Source organism: Oreochromis niloticus, linkage group LG9 (assembly GCF_001858045.2).
Source record: "Oreochromis niloticus isolate F11D_XX linkage group LG9, O_niloticus_UMD_NMBU, whole genome shotgun sequence".
NCBI lineage: Eukaryota > Metazoa > Chordata > Actinopteri > Cichliformes > Cichlidae > Oreochromis > Oreochromis niloticus.
In genome coordinates this window covers 9,696,686-9,714,819 of record NC_031974.2, presented here as the reverse complement: position 1 = coordinate 9,714,819, position 18,134 = coordinate 9,696,686, and the positions used below count along the sequence as shown (strand labels likewise).

General features: G+C 39.7%; 1 protein-coding gene across 1 annotated transcript in view; it reads left to right on the top strand.

The window, feature by feature from the left end:
- Positions 1 to 18,134, top strand: part of LOC100695456 (cadherin-6) — a 72,858-nt gene that overhangs the window by 18,635 nt on the left and 36,089 nt on the right. Inside the window, exon 2 of the mRNA XM_003439181.4 lies at positions 5,629 to 6,023. Coding sequence (XP_003439229.2) covers positions 5,790 to 6,023 — 234 coding nt within the window. The 5' untranslated portion in view covers positions 5,629 to 5,789. The remainder of the gene's footprint in view (positions 1 to 5,628; positions 6,024 to 18,134) is intronic.

Below are 18,134 nucleotides of genomic sequence, written 5' to 3'. Positions count from 1 at the left end.
CCTCTAGAAGACAGGTAGCGTAATGGATGGGCCAGTCTCCTAGCCTGACTGCTGACGCTGCTCTGACAGGACGTTTCTACCTCTCCTTCACTCACTCCCCCCCCACCCCTTTTGCCCCTTAGTGTTGTCACAGTAAGTACCTGATATCTAACTTTAGGCATGTGTGTCCTGTATGCAGAAGTTCAGCGTCTCATCTAGGCGACATAAACAAACACTCGGTTTGACATTTGTTTAACAGATCACAGAATCTGGTTTTCTCTGAAGTCGTGCCACAATGCAGTGCACAAGACACGCCATCATTCACTCTTATGAATACAAAGAAAAAAATAAACAGCAGCAGCTCTACTGATATTTTTCTTTTGTCATAAACAACTTAACGCTTGTGAAACTGAAGAGATGGTTAGTTTTTAAGACCAGTCTGATCAGTCCTCTTTTGAAATGTGTACAAAAGGTAACTTATTCCTTAAAAGGACAATGGAAACTCATCAGCATGTCTTTTTAATAGTCATTTATCTGCTTAAGGTTCTAGTATATATCAAGTTAAATATGGGTACTGTTTCTCACATATGGATTCTCATATCCAAGAAACTTGGATACAGGTTTAAACTAAATAACTCCAAGTTTTGGCCTTTAAATTAAATATAATAGTGTGCAAAAGTCCTGAGTCACCCAAATGTCTTTGCAATTTGCCTCGTTTATTAAAGTTGTGTTGACCAGTAGTTCTCTAGGCTTTCTGAAGACATTCACCTCTTCCTTGCAAATCACCATTTACAGTGGTTTTTGTGTTTGTTAAGCGAATGTTGTGTCGACACATAACAGGCAACTTACCAAAGAACCAATTTGAAATTGTATTTTTGTTATTAGCAGCCTGTGGCGAGAACACATAATTTGTTCCTTTTTCTTTAGTTCAATCTATGAAAAATGCCAAAGAAAACACAGTTTGACTGGCATAAAATAGTATTTTTATACCAGCAAGGTGATTTGCAGAACACCAATTAGCTAAAAACTTGGTATATCTCAGCATGGTGTGCAGTGTGTCCTTAAAACTCAGAGGAAACTAAACAAGTGGCGAACAAAAGAAGAAGCGGCGTAAAAAAAAAACTTGAACAATATGAGGAATGCCAAATTACACCAGAGCTAGACTGAAAATCAGCAGCAATAGAACAGTAAGAGTCTGCAGTAAAACATGTTGGAGGCTTTGTTATAGTTTGGGCTTCATTTTGTAAAACTGATGGAACAATGGAGACAAAAAAGTACCAACAGATGTTGATCCACCATGTAATACCATCTGGAAAGCATCTGATTGGCAACAGCTTTATTTTTTAACATGACAGAAATACCAAACAGACCAATCAGTCATGGATTGGCCTCCTCAGAACCCAGACTTCAACATTATTGAAGCAGTGTTGCATCATCTTGATGGAGAATGGAACAAAAGCCAGGCAACATTCAAAGAAGAGCTTTGAAGAAGCCCGTGGAACTATTGTATTATTGTGTATATACCGAATATTCAAGAATTGTACAAATTCTTTTTTCCTTGTATGTTGTTGTTGTTCTATGTTGCCTTATATGTTTCAATAAATTACTACTAATACATCTATTTCCCATTTTCCTAGCAAGATATAATAATGAGGGGTGATTCAAGCCTTTTGCACAATATTGTACTTGTGTAAAAATATTGCACACCTACACATATGTCTGGAAATCCTTACCATATGGTCCTCTGGTTTAAGAAGTGCTACATGTAATATAAAGGTTTGGGCATAACAAAGTTTTAAAGCATTTAAACTATGTATTTCATTAAAAACAACATTTAACTAATTAGCAACAACAGTAAAATAATTGGGTGTAAAATAGTAAAATCACATCTATTTCAGAAGTAAACGGGCTCACCACTGTGAAAGACTTATTAGCATTAATCTGGGGAAATTATCAACTATGCTGCATAACATTAGTGAGAGATTCACAGAATTTCAAAAATCTGAGTTTTGGATGCTTACAACACCAGTCCTAACCCTAACCTAACTGTGACCCATGGTAATCCGAACACATGGTTTTTGTTTTCATTGAAGTCTTCTTCCAAGACACACATCAAAAAAAGTCTGTTTTGCTTTTCAGTAAAACACTGGGTTTGGGTAGTGCTAGGGTCTTAAACCTCTGAAGCTCGAAATGCAGTTGTGCAAAGTAAAAAGAAAAAGATGTATACACACATTTCTATCTGTGATATACAATGAAGTGTATGGTTTAAATCACTTGCCAGTCAGTATCCTGGTTTACATTTTGCACGGCATCTCAACTTTTGTCAAAACAAGGTTGGAGATAAACTTTGTGATGAGCTCCAGCTCACCAGGAGACGCTTTTCTTTTCATTGGGTATGTAAGGAAGGCAAACAAAAGCATGCTGCAGCATTGTTAATAAAAACAGTTCAGTCGACAAGCATCTTTACATGACGTTGGAGTCTGTGCCCTGGCTGATCTCTGGGATCGGCTTGTAGGGGTGAAAGTAAATAAGACATTCAAACTGTCTTCGTGAACCTCTGCCAATGCAGCAGACATTGCCAAATAAGCTGAAAACACACAATTGCATCAAGCTCGCCATTATGTTTTGAACCGAATCTTTTTTCGCCACAAACAGCTTGACAGACGGGCACAGTGGAGAAATATGCAGCCGCTACAAAGACACCCAACCAACATCAAAATCCCTGTACAAAAGTTGCTGCAAAGCTGTCCCAGTCGATGTAGTGCGGCATCTGTTTTGTATGAATCTCAGCGGTTGTTTGATGTGTGTTTTTTCTCTTTATTTCTGCAGCATCAGATTTTAAACTAAACTTAGGCTGTTGTATCTACAACAAAAACTCTGGTATTGTAACAGCACAACACTACCGGCTCTGCTCCCATCAGCCGACACCTTTCCTCTCCCCGCTCTTCTCTCGCTCCATTTCTCTCAGTCCCTTCAGTCTGTCTGGCTGCACTTCTGCATGCAGGTCAGGGTACTTAATTCATGTCCAGAGACATCGTTTCTTTCATTCTCTGATATAGTCGGCGCGGAGAAGCTGACCAAACCTGCCTTACACTGGGGCTACACTGCAATCTCCCCTCTCCCCAGGCCCCTCATCCCTCTGCTCCCACCTTCTGAGAGCACGCGATATGGAGGAACGTTGCAGACGCTCCCCAGCGGACCCTCTGATAACCCTCCTACCAAACCTCAGCTGAGGAACATTGGCGGCCTGGATATCGGCCAGCCGCTGAGGAATAATGAGAACAAAAGCATAATACATGGCCTTCTTTCTCTTTTTACCTTCTGCTCCTCCTCCACCTCCGTCCTGTTGCTGTTCTTCTTGTTCCGTTTCCCTCTTACATTTGCCAGTGTTCACTGGCCTTTGGAGGACAGCGGACAGAAAAAGAGAATGGGTGGGAGAAATGACTGAGCGCAGATATTCTGCCACCCACGTAAGGGCCATTCTGTATGGTTTGCAAACAGTCATTTTGTTCAGTATCTTTACCCTGATCTTTAGGTAATAAACGGGCCTCGACATTGCCCAGGGTCTCCATTGGCATTCTGCTGGGTCAGATAAAGTGTGCAGAAGCAGATTGCTTAAAAAGATAGAACGGGCCGCTCCACATACAGCCGTGTACTCTATTAGATGTTGATTCAGAGGCTTAATTCAGATAAAGCTCTACAAATGCTGTACAAGATGTAAGCCTATACATTGATGTGCAAACATACTAATCTTAAATTTATCATGTTAGGCAGCACTCAGCCTGCCCATCAATCAGATGACTGACATTCAGCATACAGTACGCGTGTCCACATGAATGTACATCAAAGCTCGTGCAGAGGAAATGTGAGCGTGTCTGCCCTTCGCATTCCTGTTATCATTTTGGTCTTGTGCCCAGCTTTTCCTGTATTTGATTTTCACGAAATCTTTTGACTTGAGCATTTTGATTTCAGCGTGTAAGGTTTGATATGGGAATAAAAAAAAGGGTGATGTAGCTTTTTCTGGGTCACCTAGTTGGTTTTTAAATAATCCCAAGGTGATGCATTTTAATTGTTTCACTTCTATTATTCACCGAATATAAAAAAAATGTTGAAATTATAATGATATACAACGTTTCCAGTGCCCGGGGCATTTATTTATCTAAGCTGCACAAGCCAGCGTTGCTATATTTGCAACAGCCTTGTATTAGAGGCCAGCTTTTATTTGCAAGTCCCTCTGTTTGATTAGAATAAGTGATCATGTTAACTCAACAAAGCCTTGCCCTGATATGTTTACATTTGCTCTTAATGGGTCACTGCCTTTAGCAAGCAATGACAAATAGATGATGATTTTCATTATTATTATTATTATTATTATTATTATGTTTTTTATGTAAATTCTTTTCTGCTAAAATGGAGATGCAAACCAGCTACCCACTGCACTCATGTTGTCACAGCTTCACTAATGCAACATGAAAATCAAACACTGCATGGCCAAATTAACTGTGAATATAATGCTGCAGTCACACTAGGGAAAACACTAGTTGGAGACTGCAGCACAACCCAAATGACTGCAGCTCTGTGCAATGAACTTGAAATATCTTTCCTTTGCAGTAGTTGTTTAGTAGGTAGGTTTGCAGCTGCACACGGTCAGTTGCCATCTTCAAAGCTTCAAGACAGAAAGAAAATGGCAGTACAATGGAATCAGTCTGTGACGAGAAAGGGGTCAAGTTGGTAATTACATAGAAACTGTCATAATGCAGCAATTAATTGTGATAGAATTCAGAAAAATGCAAACCAGTTGCTGTCTGCATGCTTGAAGTTATTTATTGTCATGGGTTTGAGCTCTTGATAGCAGTTCTCTTGGAGCTTTGGAGATGCACCTGACTCGGAAAACTTTGTGCAGCCGTTTTAATTATCAAAAAGTCCAAGCATTGGACTGCCTCTAAAAACAAAAACTAATCTTCATCTTTTGGTTTGTCTCTGTGAAACTTTTTCAGCTATTTATTTATTTATTTCTGTCTTGTATTTGTAGTAAAGCTCGTGTTTGTTCATTTCAACCTCGCCCATGCCCATTAACTGTCGAGACTACCAATGTTTATTTTAGGAAATGTGGTAAAGCACAGAGAAACTGCCAATCTTCACATTTGAGAAGCTGAACCTTGCTGAAGGTTTGGCTCATTACAAAATCTACAACTAATTAATTTCAGTTCACCTGCGAAAGCAAGCGAAAGCTTCCAGCAGCAGTAAACCACCTGTAGCACGCAGGTTTTTTCCTGCTGATCAGTTCCATCTGGAGGGAAAGTGAAAGATCACTGAAGCGATTCAGCGGTGAGAAGTGAAGGGAAATGTAAAGGCGAGGATTTGGATGGAAATGTCTTTGTGAAATGATTTTTTTTTTACATTTATAATAGAAATTCTTTTTTTTCCTTATATTTAAGATTGAGGTCTTGTGGCTATAAAATGACTTCATAGATCTTCATATCAGTAGATTCTTAAGAAGTGTTTAAAGATATATGTTTGTTATTGTGCACTGAAGACTAAGCTGGTGTTAACAACAGGTTATGAAACAAAACAAGAGCTTGTGCAGTAACAAATTGCTGCCTCCCCTCCCAGTATTGACACTCTGCTTTGTCTTTCTAAATGTTCTAGATGCTGGTTGCCGCCCAATGTGAGTCTGAGGAGCCTTTCCTGCTTCAGTAGATTACAGCATGAGAACTGATCTGATACTCTGACCGAAAAAAAACAAAAAAAACACTGGACACAGACCACTGAGGAGTGGACAGAAAACAGAAGGCTGTGGTGGCGTGGCCATGGATAGAAGGAAAGTTTGCATATTTATGGTGCTGTGGGCCATGGTCCACCTCAGCTCTCCAGGTCAAGGGCTCAGGGCCTTGAGAAGGACTACAGGGGGGCGGAGGGGGTCAGGACTGACAGGACAGGATGCCAACGGAGTGCCACTGAGACGCTCTAAGCGAGGTTGGATGTGGAACCAGTTCTTTTTGTTGGAGGAGTACACCGGGTCCGATCTGCAGTACGTCGGAAAGGTAGTACAAGGCTCGACTTTCTTTTCTTTTCCTTCATCAGATGCAGCAGATACACTACACTACAAGCAGATGCAAACTACAGCTGCTCTGTTATACCGAAACCTGCTGCTGATGAAACACACCAGCTTCATGTCATGACTAAAGATGAGCCCACATCCAACCATCCACTCACGCACAAGCATTACACACAGGCTAAACAAAACAACATGTGATAAAAAAACAAAACAATGATTAGGTTTTTTTCCTGCTTTGTCTAGGCACCAGTTTTAAGTGCATGCACAGACACCTCAATAAGCCCTGCAGATGAGTTTTCAGAGCTTTTTCAGTGAGTGCACATAAATCAGACACATCAATGGAAATAAAACAAAATGGCCATAATATAGTATGCTAATTAAGGCAGGAAATTGAACCTTAAAACTCTTTTGTGGACACTAAAGCGTATCCATTGCATACAGAAAGCATATCAGGCATAAAAAGCACTAAGTGACAAAAGTAGGTACTGAATGCCTCCTCAGATTTACTATCTCGACTTATAGATAGTTGCTAATTCAAATTCAGATAGTGCTGGTGTTCATCTATTAAAGTAAATCCCTGTAGAAGTGCTGTCGGTACTTAATATTTATGAAGTTAGGATGCTTTAAGTAAAAATCTGAAGGAAAGATTTACAAGAAAAATACCAGAGTGCACTACTCTCGGGGTGCTTTTACTTGGATAAAATAGATGGCAGAGGTCAGGCTAGTGAGAGCTGGGGCTGATTTTCTCACATTTGAAAGATTTAACATGATGCAAAATATAGTATGTTTATAGTGAAACCTGTATAAAAACAGTCAGAATTTTCATTTTATGTAGTATAATTATTTTTATTACTAACAACGAGCAAGTCGTGTTTTCCTAGTTTTATACACATGCACGTATTGCTCTCAATTTGGGCCCAAGTGTCGTTTGGTGCGGCTTAAACTGCACCCATGTCCTCAAAAATACTTTTTTTTTTTTCAATTTCCATCTTCAATTTGTTCACGGGGAATGAAAGGAAGTAGTTGGTGAGAGCAGCCATAACAGCATTATAGTTTGGAAAAGAAAATAGCAGCACATACAGAATCTCCAACATCATTACGAAAACTGTCTGGACTGTAAAATTGATAAGTGACCACCAGAAAGTGCCAACAGCAATGACTGCTGTAGTAATGAAGATGTTTGCAGCAAAGTAGATTCTGGAGATTGGTTGTATATGTCTGCTATCAGGGCGTCTTTGAGAATTCAGATTTGTAAACAGGTTGTCTGCAGGTAAATGAGTTACATTTAAGACCTTTCAGGACCTTTTGCATACTACTTTAAGTCAAATTTAAGATCAAACTTTTACAGCAGAAGTTAAAGTTTACTCTTCCCAGTTGGTGTCAGTTTAAAATGAAGAGAAAGGTTAAATAGAAAGTATTGATGAATGTTCTCCAAATCTTGAACTGAAACCATGGGCGTAATGACACAGATCTGAATGTGTAAAGCAGTGAAATTGTCACAGTGACTGGTCTTGAACTTGTGGCTCCACACCAACATTTGGCTCTTTTTTACCCATCTCCAGTGGTTAAGTGTGACTTTGACAAACAACTAGATGAATGTAATTATGTAAATGATTAATGCCAAGGCTGTCAGTCTCCTCCATCTGCAGCTGGATTTTGTCAAAATTAAACTGAAACTTTTTCTTTTGCTTTGTGTTTTTACTGTTTCCAAAGTAGGCTATTTTTAATTTGATTCAGTTGCACAAACACTGTAGAGCACAGGTACTGTACGACTGCTGTTTTATGTAGGCCTACATATGGTAATGGATACTTTTGGACTGTTCCTTAATTTTGTTCCATAAGCAAAAGCAAATCAAAATATCAGATAAGTACTAGAGTAGTAGTAGATTTTATATTTTCTAAGAAACACTCCAACACTGTTGGCCTAGGACCCAAACAACCTAAATTTGAAATAGTTTTCTACTTTTAATTGTACATTTGTATTCAAGACTAAGTTATCGTTCCAAACTCCAAAACTGACTCTAAACCTGACGCTAAGATATCCAAATAGGCCATTTTTGGTTTTAGTTCATGGGCTTCATGCTGTGATAAGACGTTGCCCCTTTGTCTGTCCACAATTTGCAAAAATCGTTATTCCGCAATTTGATCCAAATTGCACAGAATACTCACCTATTGGATCTTTACCCATATTATGCAGGGTCACACTTGCATCAAGGTCAAGGGCGCATTTGTCATTTTACGTGGAATAACCTGAGACTTACGTTGATGACATACATGAAAAATATTTTATAGTTTTTTTTGGAAAAAGTTCTTTTGCCTTTTTCCAGAATATAGAAAATATATTAATCCTCTGAAATCGTTATCGGGAACGACCCTAACCCCAATCCTATGTTTTTTAAGAAAAGCAGAAAAGACTTGAAGAAAAAATAATCCCTAAAAGGTTATTTTATATTCATTTTCTATACATTGTTTCAACAAGCCTTTCCATAATGGTGTTTGCTGTAAGTAAAATAATGGGACTGCGGCTTTCCCCACGTCGTCAATCATCGTTCCTTCAACGGAAACTGGCCAGATGGGAAACTCAAACGTATCACCCACCAGTGCAAAAGAAGAGAAAGTAATGAACTGCTTCTTGCAAATTAGAACTTGCAGTCCTCAGATTCTCTCCCATGTTTAGTTTCTTTTTTCTTAATGCTTATTAGTTGTTTACCTTTTTTTTCAGTTTGCATGAAGACGCCATCTACGCAGCACAACATGAACTTTCAGTACAGAGGCAGTGCTATTTTTGTTCATCTAAAAATGCCTCATTATGTGCTGTCTTGTCAATACATATTCATGAACATAGCGATCTGTTATTTATCAGTCCAAATTAATGCACATTTCACCAAATATTGCTTCATTTACATGCTACAGTCACACACATAGAAAATTTTGAATTTGTGAAACAGCAATTTTGTTATTCATTTCCTATAATAGCACTTATAGGCAGAACCTAACTACCTGTGGTGCCTAGCCTCGGTAACATAATACATTTCTATATAATTGTCCTCTGCAAACTACACTCAGTGGCAACGATCACCTCTTAATGACATCCTTCACAACAAATAAAGTCCTGTATATGAATGTATCATTCTGTCCCCGTGAATACGAGAATCAACCCGTCATCTATTAGTCGACGTGACGTGATACTCCGATCGGGTAATGCTCACATATCGGACTTCCATCCATCTATCCCCGGGCTTTGTTTGCTGTCGGCTGTCCAATATATTTTGTGCTCACTGTCAGCTCTGTGGCTGCTTGCACAATGTCCATTCCACTCACATCAAACCATCCTAAAGCGGCTGTCTTGCCCTACAGTGAAATATGACTTCCTCCGAAGGTATTATTTGTTCAACAAAATGAAAACACAGTGTCGACCCAGATAACATTGGGAGGGGGTGTACAAGAAGATGGGCCAAATAATGCTTGCTTTACATGCAGCGAAGCGGAAGTCAAGATATCAGTCTCCTCTTCCAACCTACTGTAATTGAGGAGATTGTGAAGCGTTGTGGCAAGGTCAGGATGTCTGAGTCGGAAGAAAGGCTGTTTTGTGCGAGGGGCTGAATGGGGCTAGTGCTTTGCATTCCTATCGTGCGTCCACGGAGGATGGAGTCATCCAACCAAATGAGATTCTGCAACATACGTCCTCCCCGAGTGAGGGTTGACTTTCAGTTCTGGCCTAAAAGGATTACAACATTTGCGGGCGAGCAAATACAAGAAAGAACAGAAAAAAGGTTGAAAAGAAAACCCCAGAATGAATGAAGATCAAAAGTAAATACAGAGCTTGATCAAACCACTTTGTCTTTGGGGAGTGGTGATTGATGTCCCACTTGTCCTTTTAGCTTGTAAAGGGACTAATAGCATAAGAAGAATGGATTATCTGAGTGAGGTATACACTTAGAGAGTAGGAGGCCGCGACCTGAGAGCCCATATCCCGAAGACACCATTAAAGCATCAACCTTCGAGCAGCGCACTTAATCATGACTGTGAGCACTTGTTGTTTCCCCTCCTAAGTACGTGCAGCTGGGTGCTTTTCCTCATTGTCAGCTCACTAGCCAGTTGTCACATAGGATTGCAGTATGTAGATCTTATCTGATTGCAATTACTGTTTGGTAATTGCCAGATAAAGTACAAGTGATGAATGAAGCCCTAAAGGGAATGAATAGCTTTTGAGTTGAACACATGGCTCAACATAGAGCACAAGCATCTGCATCTGTATCCTCAGGTGGAGGCCGTATTTTTTGCCATGTAGAGGCTCCGAATGGGTGAAAAACTACAAGAAACACAAAAGAGAAGGCTTTTGTCACTGCGAATGACATCGTGGCAGCCGGCGAACACAGCGTGGAACAAAACCGCTTTTGTTTGTGATGGAAAAAAAACAACTGGAAATAACACAATGACAGGTTATTATAAACAAGGGAGCAGCGCTTGACACACAGTAAAAGATAGAATGATGAAACTGCACTTGAATTACAACATCCCGTCTGCAGTTATTTGGTAAACTCAATCTCCCTCAGCTTAGTTTTTTTAATTTATTTATTTTTGCTCTTTACAACAGCTTTATCGAGCTGTGAAGTACTAACAAATGAAATTGCAATTTTTCCAGAGCAAGCGTAACAAAAGCAGCTGGAACAGGAAGAAATTAAGAGAAGCGATCGAGATGTGATGGAAAAGACTCTGGCAGTGGCTTGTTGGGGAGCTGGTTGGCTGCTAATCTCGCTGTATTGGCCAATGATTTTCTTTTTCCTGCAGAAAGGGAAGCCTTGCACTGCCTCTCATTAGCAGGCGAGCTGCATACAGGCCTCAGAGGGCCTGGGCTGTCACTGGGGGAAGAGAATGTTTGTTTATTTCATTATTTCTTACTTTACCAAAGGGCACATATCCACTGAAAATGGTTAATGGCCTGTGGTTGAGGAGTGTTTGTGCTGCACTATCATATCTCATAAAGTATTTACAGCCCCTGATAGGCCCCAGTGGTTCTGGGCCTGGTGGGTAGAGTCTTCAACGTAGTGAACAAACACCCCAGCGTACATGCAAACACACACGCACGCACCTGCAAATACTAGCCTCCAGTAATAGGCTAGAACTCACAGAAAAGACAAAAAAGGCTGATGAATACAGACATAATACGCTCCACAGCCCTGTATGACTCAGCGGTTGAGGCATCCTGGGGAAAGGACTCACGAGTCTTATGGCAGTGGAAAGGTGCAGGGATTTGTGTGTTTTGTTTTTGTGTGTGGGGGGGCTGGGGGTGGTGGTGGTGGTTTTTGGTCTCTGTTCATACTCCCCCCCCCATTACCAGCTGCTCACCTTGGCACAGAGGCAAGGAGTTTGCAATATGGCGCAGGCCTGGCTGTACTCTAGACATGGCAGCCCCTGCAGGTCTCCAGTGGCGACCTGGAGCATGCATTGGCAGTGTTTATTGATTGGGCGATAAGTTCCCTGTTGTGTTCTGGGAAGTGTGGGCACGAGGGGGAGGGCGACTTTCAGGCACGCTCTTTTCTTTTGTGCGTGAGCTTCGGAGGAAACGGGCGCAATGAGGTCTTGCGGTGATGACACCCGGTAAACATCTGTCTGACAACGTTGCAGGGGCGAAGTGATGTCTGAGAGAGATACGCCAACATGTCTAGGGCACCTGCAATTATCTCCATGCTATCACCTGCCTACCAGTGTTTAAAACACCCACTGGTTTTGTCAGATTAATTAATCTTCTCTCATCAACATCACAAGTATTTCGTTGGCCCGGCATTATTCGGCTGAGTGAAAGCAGCCCCACCTGCTCGAGAAAATTCGACACAAAGGAAACAAAAATGTCAACTTATTAAAAAATTTAACTGAGCCAAGTGATGGTCTCAATGAGGAATCAAAGCCTTTAGTTTCATTTTAATGTCATTTAATTTTTTTATACTGTAAAAAAGAAAGTCAACGTTGCCAAGTATGTTGATGCCAAAACGGATCCCCTTTTTCCTCAAGATAAACCAAAAATCTTACAGTTTAGAAATATAAAATATGGAATATTGCATCAGTTTATTATTGATTCAGTACACACACACACACACACACACACAGATATTTAAGCTTTTAAACAATGTTGTTTACTGAAGTAGAGCAACAGTTAGACTTAACAGTAGAGCCGCCAACATATTAAAACCTTTGACACATCTGCAGTCAAAAAAGATATAATTTCTTGAAGCAGTTAAAATGTAAATGTTCGTCTATTCAAGTCAACAGACTTGACAAAATGACCATTTAACATTTATTGTATTACACTTCTTAATTATACAGTTGCTTCAGGCTTTTTCTTTACAGATTAAAAGGTAAAGTATGTTTTGGATTCAATTTACTGAGAACGCCACAAACAACGGATTAAAGGGAATTTAAATATTTTTTGTAGAAGAATTGCGTTGTTTTTGCATGGTTGTAACAACTGCAACAAGAGGTTATTAATTTTACACTTCCAGATAGAATAGGTCAAGTAGTGTATCTTTTTAGAATTCAACACTTGACTATAACAAGCCTCTTAATTATTGTAGAGGAACAACAGTAAAAACGTTCTGACTGCTTTTGAACCAGCTGGAGCTGCTACCATTGCTAATCCCAATCTGAGGTTTCCAGTTTAGTTCAGTTTTATTTGTTTGGCAACAATCACAACAGCTGCATCAAGGTAACCTTACAGCATTAAAGAGAAAACTCCCATTAATCACATGAGCCTCTGTAGGCAGGAACTTGGTGAGAGTGGGGAGGAAGAACTCCCTTTTAATAGGAAGTGACCCACAGAGGAACCGGACTCAGGGGCAGACAGAAGAAACACAAACTAGATGCGATAAAAGGTAATCAAAGGCATGGGAGTGCATCATAGGAAGTCTCCCAGCAGCCTGATCCTATGACTAAAGTTTGGTTCATGGTCACCTGATCCAGCCCAGACTGTAAGCTTTATGAAAAAGGAACCTTTGAAGAATAATCTTTAATAGCCTGCAGTCTAAGAGCAAAATACTGCATTTAGGATAACATGGAGCAGTGAAGTCTTTAAGACGTGATGGGCACTGATCATTCGGAACTTTGTAAAGATTTAAATTCTGGGTATAGCTGAGAACCAATGAATAGAAGCTAATATAGGAGCAATGCAGTCTCTCTTTTCAGTCTCTTTCTTTGCTTTCTTTGCCTCGCCTGACAACAGAACTCTTCCCTTAGCTGGTTAGAGTTTCCTGCTCAAATTCTTCCACCATTCCACCCACCTGAGGATGGACCTTTTACCTACTGCTTTGTTTTGGTTGCACTGTAGATTTTGTACCTGGAGGCAGAGACAATTGGATGGTGAAAGCAGGGTTTATAGGCAGCCAAATGCAGATGGTATCAATACTCATTCATTTAATTTCATAAGAATTTTTTTCCTATTTAAATATAACTTAAATTATTTTTATTTTCTTGCAAAGAGGTTGCATTATTCTTTCTGCTCAGGCAACACTTAATTAAAGACAAAAGCAACACTTCTTACTAATGTCATGCAGTGTAAACGTATCTAAATTTGAACCTACTGTGATACCGAGAGCAAAACTGATCCTTTAAAAAAAGCACTAAATGCGTATTTATGACTGTTTAGTAGCTGAAGTGATACAAAAAAGTTAAACTGTTGACAACGGCCTGTAATTAGAATACAACATGCTGGAAATTATGCACAAAACAAGAGATGTCAGATGTCCACAAGTGAGGATTGTAAGTTAAGTGACATTTCACCTTCAAGTCTCAGCCGCTCTCACTGCATATCTCAAGTTTACACATCAACAGACATTTGATAGGCTATTTTTGTACACAGTCTGAGGCTACCATCTGGCTACATAGAAGGCAGCCAGTTCTCGACAGGCCAGGACACAAGGCCTTAAAGGCTAACTGGCTAATTGCCCTAAGCAGCCTGTTTCCAGTGCCATCTTTCTGGCCTAACTCGAGTGAAGCACAAATGGCGACCAGATCGAGTCAGCGCTAACATTTGCTGCTCTTGAAGCTGATTAATTTCACAAACAAAGACAGCTCGCTTATAAGTTATCACGCACAGATGTCTGATGAGTGCCACTTCACCTCTCAGCCCACTTCAAACTGCAAGATGAAGCATGTAGGAGCAGAAATATGTTTGTTTTTCAGTGTTGGGGAAAAATTACAAGCTTTTAGAAATATTATTGTGTCACTTAACAAAGTGGGATAATTGAATGAAGGGTTTTTGAAATATATAGGCCATTATTGATGATATAAGGCTTGAAGCAAAGGCTTTATAGTTTGTTTCACAGACAATTCACAAGGAATTCTTCCTCACGAGTCATTTTTCTCTGTGATTGAGTCCTTGAACTCCAATTTTGTTGAAAAGTGAGAACATTTCAGCCTGTTTCCCATGCAAATCGACTCATTTCAAGTATTCTCTGAAATCAAGTTTCATTTTTTTCTTGATGAGAGTGTGACTACTCTCCACATTCTTTCCATATTCTTTTATCCCTCCAGACACAGACACTAATTTTAGAAACATTATTACAAACTGTTTTGACACAGTTAAATGTGTTAAAGGAGAATTTCGACCAAATCCTGGCCAGTTAATGAGATTTTAATCTCATTTGCAAAGTTCTGTAACTGCATAATGTTTAATGTTTAAGTAAATGTATAATCCAAAATTGACCAAAAGAATCATAACTGTTAGTTTTACATTTCTGATCATTTACTTACTTTCAATTCAAATCTGTATGATGAATAATATGCTTAATTAGCTGGTTAGCACAACATTAAGGTAATATTTCTAAAGGTTACAAAATCTGCACCTCAGTAACTTGACCAAGGCTCTCAAAGTCGCGACCACTTGTGGCCTACGTCATCCTTATTTGCAACCCATATATTGACGTGAATACATATAAAGCAGTTTGGCCCCTTGAAATTACTTTTTTTGTTAGGGAGGATTTGTTTGTTGTTGAGTGCAATGTTAAAATAAGTTATTTGAAAAGCAAAAAATGGTTTAATATGAAGGCAGTATGAGCAGAGAGTACAAACATGCTGAGGGATTGGCTTTGTAAGTTTAGTGAGAGAGTCAAAAACTAATGTGTACACTTACGTCTGCATTTTTATTTTGTTAAATACGAACAAAATTATAGCAGAAGTGCTGCCACAATCTGTTTATTTGGTAGTTCAAAGGAAACTGTGAAAGGATTCAGTTTGTTAAAAGTGAGAAAAAAAATTCACATTTGCAATTTTGTCTTGTATACAATATTTGAAGTTTTTTAAAAACAAACAAAACACTGTATTTTCAGAAATATTTATGTGTGTTTTCTTGTTTGTTTGGTTTTTTTGTACTAGTTAAGTTTGAGACTGAACTAGACTTTTGTGTGTCATTTATTCAAATGAATAGCAACTTCATGCTGTGCTAAGCTAGCCAAGTATGCTACGCTGATAGTTTACTCATAATAGCTAAAAGTTTAAATCTGGAAACCATAAAAGGTTGCCATCTATTCCACCAACAGTATAAACAGTATAAAATTTTGAATAATTAATCAAGTAACTCAGTAAAATAAATGAAAAATATACAGCAAAGTTTTTAGTTTTAGTTTAGTTTCAGTTGTTTTGCCAGTTTTGTCATCACAATCAGGAGACTACATGATAAGTCCTCCTGGCATCTGTGTGTTTAGTGACAGTGTGATGTGTACAATTTAATGAAGCTAATAAAACCTACAATCCAATCAGTTTTATTTATAAATTCAATACAATTTAAATGGACAAAGGGCTTCACAGGCATGAAAGCATTTAAATCAAACTAAAAAAAAACTGATGCTAAATTGAAACCCAGGCAAATCCTCTATAAACCAATTAAAAATATAAAACTACAGTAACTCTATGAGAACAATGTCACACAAGGCAATGCTAGCTCCCTAGCTAAAAGTGGTAGATTGTACCAGGCACATAGACAGTATAAAAGATGGACTTAATGGAGAAAACCTTCAGTTTTAGAATAAAAGTGTAATACTGCTGCAACCAACACGTTTACAAAGACATAGCCTTCAGTTTAAGGGCAAACATTTAAACACAGTTCAGTCAGCATCTTCCATTCAAACTACAGGCAACATATCAACCTGCTAGGTACCAAATTAATGGCAAAGAGATTTTCAGCGCAACTCCGTACTGCTTTGCAACCAATTTCACCTCGTGATAGCCAGCAACCACTCGTCAACTGGCCATGGAGTATAAATTGTTCCCTACCAAATGCTAGTTGCCAAGAAGTTCTGCCAGAGGTTTCTTCCTGTTAAAAGGGAGTTTTTCCTTCCCACTGTCTCCAAAGTGCTTGCTCATAGGGGGTCATATGATTGTTGGGTTATTGTAGGGTCTATCTTACAATGTAAAGCAACTTGAGGCGACTGTTGTTGTGATTTGGCGTTGTATAAATAAAATAAAATTGAATTGAATTGAAGTCTTTCACCAGTCTCTAGAACTTTGTAAAAGTCAGTATTTGCGGTAGTACTTCACCCAAACCATCCAACCCTGCCACACATTTAAAATAGGCAGCGTGGTCGTATGCTAACAGAAAGGAGACAGTGTGATGTGACTGTAGCATTAGTCTTCTAACCCTTCCCTAAATGTTGAACTCTTCCTTTAGGAAAGCAGTGGCTCTGCTGAAGCTTTTTTTTGCAGAGCTTTTTTTCTGTTTTTTTAAAAGACCAGAAGTCCAAGTGTTAATGGATATAGCATCATGCTCCCTGCCTTTTTTTATGATTTGGTGCCATAGGAGGGCAGAGGAGAAAAGGCAAGCTATTGATGTGCCAGGGCTTCTTGGTGACCAAACTGAATGCACATGTGGCTTTCTTTTCTCCCCCTGTGACAGTTTAATTGTATTTTCGATATAAATTGATCAAAGGGCTATTGTGAATGCACGTTGGGCTGCCACATTGATTTCTGAGAGAGTCTTTTTTTTTCTTACCACCCCCCTCCTTAATTTGAGTAGAAGGGCAGCAGTAAATTTTCCTCACCGGCAAGGTGGGCAACTGGGAGGGACGGGGTCGCTGCAGCAAGTGCTGGAGTTCGATACTCCGAGCTTCCTTGTAATATCCTTCAGTGTAGCAAGGAGGAACTCTTCAAAACCACGAGAGCTCTCTGTTTCCATAGAAATGACAGTCGACACAGCATATGTCACACTGTCTATCTCACATCTCAGCCGAAAGAGAGGACTCAACAGTTATTAACTGAATTGTCGTGCCGGCAGAGATAGGCAGCTTGATAGACAATCATAGAGAAGGACATTGCAGCTATAACAGCGGGGGAAAGATAATAATGTTGAAGTGGATTGTTTTCAGCCAACTGAGTCTCTGTTTGGGAGCACGTACTGTAAAGCAGAACAGAAAACAAATACAATTCTGCAGAATATTCTCCTGGCTTGGTTAGGCAGAGCGGAAAACCCCCCAAAACAAAACAGGAAAGTTGTTTTGACCAGAATTCAAAGTGGGTGAATGAAACAGTGCTCCACTCGAGATCCTAATCCGAGGATAGTCAAAATTTTGCAACACACTTGACTGGCTTGGTTAGAGAGACAGAGAAAGGAATGAAAACAGTCATTTTTTTTTACCAGCATTCAAGCAGTCGAACAAAACAGTGTTAAAGATGCTAATCCACAAAGCTGTTCATCTCACATGTGCCAGCTTTGCCCTGATAAAACAGCATGAATTAGTAAAGCTTCCGAGCACCTGCGATGAAAAGCTTTTTAATATATGATGAGAAGGGAGACTTTGCAATGTGTTCCCACGTGACCCAGCTGCGACGCACAATATCCCCCCCTCAGTCTGTCCACCGGCTGAGCCAAGAACCTTTATAGACACAACAGAAACTACCGGCGCAAAAGGGAGAAAAAAAATAAGCATTCAAGCCGGCAAAATCAAACGTGCCGGCTCACTTGAGTTAATGAGGTGTCAATAACGGACCTCGGAATTACATCCCGGCATCCACTTACGCGGGTAAACATTCGGATGGCGTTTGCCTCGGTTTATGCTTGACATGTTTGCCCGTGTCTGCAAACATGTGCCCTCCTTTTTTGCCCTCTACCTCC